Raw genomic sequence first — 4,237 nt, 5'->3', positions numbered from 1 at the left:
TATCACTACTTATACTACCAGCACAATCTTCTAATTCTTCTAAGCAATGCAACACTGAAAATACTGATTGTAACTAAATTTCTTACCATTTCCCCAAGTCCCAACCATGTAGGTACTTTGTTCCTGGTGCTAATATGATCGCTGTTTGCTAATTTGTAATATTTTGGCTTGATAGCTATTTCTCTCTTTCTGAAATTTGAGATTGCTACCAAAACAGCAAGTATGAAGTTTCTGTCATTCAGTTAGCAGGTTGAGTTGACACAATATTTAGTCTGTGTTCCATTTAATCTGAAGCATTCAGATAGTGTTATTGAAGTTATTTAGACCAATGGTCCAAATCACTTAGTGCTTTGAACTCACTATATGTCAATCCAGCTCATGAACCAAAACTGGTCCTACCCGTGATTTTGATATGTAAAAAAGTAGTACAATGCAAAAATATGTGCCAAAAGTGGCACCTAAAGGTATAAACTTTTTTCCTTGGATAAAAAGTCCACATCTTACTATCAAACAGACAAACAAGCTAGTATTTTGAAATTTCTCCCATTAACACTTATGTTGGCAAACTATGACGGTGACAAGTGATAACTTTGGATCTCAAATTGTCGTGGTGTTATCATTCTTATTGGCATATATTGCACTGCTTCTTTTAAACTTGAAAATACATCATGTCAATCACCTAAGAGGACCTATAATGCTATATCAATGCTGAACACAATTCATTAAAAAAATAAATCACTACAAATGAGATACATTTTTTGTGCCCAGACATGACTTCATCCTATGGCCTTCAGGTACACCTTATGCAAACTTGGGAAACGGAGTAGCTTCTGAAGGAGGTAATGTGACAGATCGCAATAACTCCAGTGAGAAAACTAGCCCAAGAAAATGAGAAAGAATGGTGTTTGCTGAAGCCTGTAAAACAAATGACAACAATTGTTTAATGGAATTATTATTCATTGCTGATGACCATGCGTTCTATCCAATTCAAATGTAACGTTTCTTATACACAGCAAAATGTAGCTCATATATTGAGATACAAAGACCAGGTGCATAAAAAAATTGTCCCTTGTGACAAGGAAGATGCAGTATCACATTAAGTCCACCAACAGATTCAAGAATATGATTTATGTCAGCGAAGATTTTACATGCACTGCTAAACATATTGAAGGATTGATTCTGATAATCAAAGCTTTTCCCCATTATCAGGACTCAGAAGTCATTTGCAACTTACAGGCCCTCATGTTTCTGAAGCTAGAAAACTATGCACAAGCCTAAAAAGTTCATTACATTATAAGAATTCTGTTATTTCTGCTGTCAAGTTAAGCTCAACCAACCCATATTACATTCCCGGTATAACAGTAGTCAATAGTCAATACATGTCCCCTAAGTTTTTATTTATATATTTATTCATTTTTAAATGTCTAAGACAACAACGGATGCCATAGAACCTTACAAATATAGCTGTTGTTCAGGGTGACAAAAATAGGGTCATTTAGGGAAATCCAAGAAGAAAACCCAAATCTTCCAGCAAGCTGTTTCCAAGTCTTACTGGAGGATGATAAGCTTTTGAATAACACTAACTATGCAAAGCAGAATTTGCAGCCTAGAGAAAAGTGGGAAACCAATAATAGTGAAGTTTCTACTGAGAAAGTAATCTAAAATTACATGTTCACATGATTTGTCTTGAATATAATAAATTCCACAAGATAGTGAACTAAAATTTCATATAAAAAGGAAACTCTATATTGAACTTGCAAGTTTTTACCTGCACCAAAAATACGTCCAATGCGAGAACAGGGCTGTAACCAGGAGAAATTCCCTGATAAAATGGGTTGGCTGAGGAGGTGAGAGCCTTTCCAACCAACAATCCAACTGTGGCTTGCATCCCAATAATAGCAGCACCCATTCCCAAAAGGTTCAATACTATACCATTTTTCAAGCTTTTCACTACATCAGCACGTGGGGGAGCCTGAAAGCACAAGTGAAACATGAGGCTGCCTGGTAAAAAGCACTAAATAGATAAGTCTATATATAATTCTATATCAGTCAAATGACCAAAAAATCCACTTCAAGATCTATCATGTCATTTTTGAACACTTCAGTCAAACATTTTTAGTATTGTGTAGAAGAAACTACACCAGTTTCCCTTGAGGTTTGGCTTAATTACACTCAGTAATACTCTCGTTTCAAAAACTATCATCTCTATTGAGATTGAGTTATCATTACATTATAGGCAGACGCCAGGAAAATCCATCTAAGGCAGTACAAATCTTAGTCACAGAAGCTATACATGGAAGAAAGTGTGTTGAATAAAGGCACCTTAGTAGGCTGATTGGCAGTTTTCCGAAGCTTGTCAGATAGACGAATATACCCAAAGGACCAAAACACAGAAATGAATGCTGCTGCTATTCCACCAGCGGTAGCATAGAATGTAGCCGGCGATGTAACCTTTCCGGTAACAACAACCGAAAACGACAGTATAACTGCTGCCACCACAGTGCTCACTAGCTGACCCCAAAACCCTAAACTACCCAAACGCTTGAAATCCCTCGCTGTCTTCTCCAATCTCTTTGATACCTGCACAACCCAAACCACCACAACAACAATAACCGTTACAATCATATAACACAACAACATTTCCATTGAATTCCCAATCACGTTACTTAAAACTACAGTTTCTAACCCTAGAAAAAATAAGTCAACGTGACAATCGAATATTCTAGAACCGCAAAACAGTGAAACAAGTGAATACGCTTTAGGAATTCAGAATGCTGAATTCAGTGGCAATTTATAGAGAGAGAGTACCTGGTCGAGTTTTACTTTCTCTGATTCGACGTTGGTTGAAGCGAAAGGTGTCGAAAATTGAGAAGAAGCAGTTGCAGTGAACGGAAGTTTACAAGGATGATGAGAAATGAAGGAATCGAATGAGGAAGAGGAGCGAGTCAGGGAGGGAAAATGTTTGAGAGGGAGAGAGGGAAATGAATTCGGCCGGAGAATTATTCCGGGAAGCCGAGAGGCGGAGATGGCAGATACTGAGAGAGGTACGGCAGGCGCAGACACCGTGAAGGTGCCGGCGCGTGTTGCCGACGAAAGTTGCATTTGCATTGCTAATGAATTGGTGGCTTGTTACTAGAAGTGAATAAGAAAGGATAAAAGTGAGAGCGAGAGATAGAGGGTCAATCTTGGGTTTCTAAAAAAATGGTGGGATGTTAAAATCAGTTCCCAATAAACAAGTGATGTTATTGAATTTGATCATCCATGGCGAGGCTCTAATATCTTAAATAAGAAATAAGTAAAAAAAAAATGTTATGAATGTAATTAAGTTAGACAAAATATGATGTATTGTAGAGACAAATCCAAATAATATATGAGTCAATATTTATTTATTATTTTTGGTTCATTACAATATATTATAAGAGCGATTTAAACAATATTTCTTTAGAATTATTGATGCATTTTGTAACAAAAAATAATAAAAATACATTGATTTGTATATTATTTAGATTTGTCTCCACAATATATCATATTTTGTTTAACTTAATTGTATTTATCATATTTTTTGTTTAAAACATTACACTTATTTCTTATGCAGAGGTGGTCAGTGTAATGAAAGTATAAAAACTAGGTGAGGTTTGTGTAGGTGTAAAAAAATGAGGGATGGTTTGTATAATTTCACTAAAACTCAGGAGGTGTCAATGTAATTTACTCTATTTTGAATAATAATCCAAATCCTACCTTTTATTAATAAATATATTATATCAATAAAAAAATTAAATAATTTTTATTATCGCTTTTTTATTTTTATTTTATAATTATTTGTGTGAGACATAGTTTAATATATAGTTTAGAATATGTTTGGACAATAAATGTTTCTTGCTATCATATCTCTTAAAACTCAACACTTCACCATAATGGATACAATGAGCCGAGTCCGAGTTTAATTGCAATTAATATTGCACCTATATGAATGAGAAATATAATGTTTCAATACATGATTTATTAATATTATAAAATATATGTATATTATATTTGCATTATGCATAAACAAAGAAGCGACCCGTGACTCGTGCAAGTGCACGGGTACACTGCTAGTTTATACCTAATATAAAGACTTTTGCACATTTTTTTGTTTCCCACGAGTATTCTTGCATTGGAGACAATTATGTTCGAGTCAAGAACATTCATAAGCATGTGTAATTAACTCTTCTAACGAATATTTTTCATCAACAAAACT

The 4,237-nt window shown here is 34.8% G+C and overlaps 1 protein-coding gene across 1 annotated transcript; it reads right to left on the bottom strand.

Moving 5' to 3' along the window:
* Window positions 574-3,239, bottom strand: LOC109346397 (protein TIC 21, chloroplastic-like). The gene is made up of 4 exons (XM_019585933.1): window positions 2,809-3,239; window positions 2,323-2,580; window positions 1,769-1,972; window positions 574-915 (listed from the first exon to the last, which is right to left on the bottom strand). Exons 1-4 carry the CDS (start codon window positions 3,106-3,108, stop codon window positions 802-804), a joined length of 876 nt encoding a protein of 291 aa, XP_019441478.1. The 5' UTR covers window positions 3,109-3,239; the 3' UTR covers window positions 574-801.

This window comes from Lupinus angustifolius, chromosome LG04 (assembly GCF_001865875.1).
Source record: "Lupinus angustifolius cultivar Tanjil chromosome LG04, LupAngTanjil_v1.0, whole genome shotgun sequence".
Lineage (NCBI taxonomy): Eukaryota > Viridiplantae > Streptophyta > Magnoliopsida > Fabales > Fabaceae > Lupinus > Lupinus angustifolius.
This window is presented reverse-complemented; position numbering and strand designations above follow the sequence as displayed.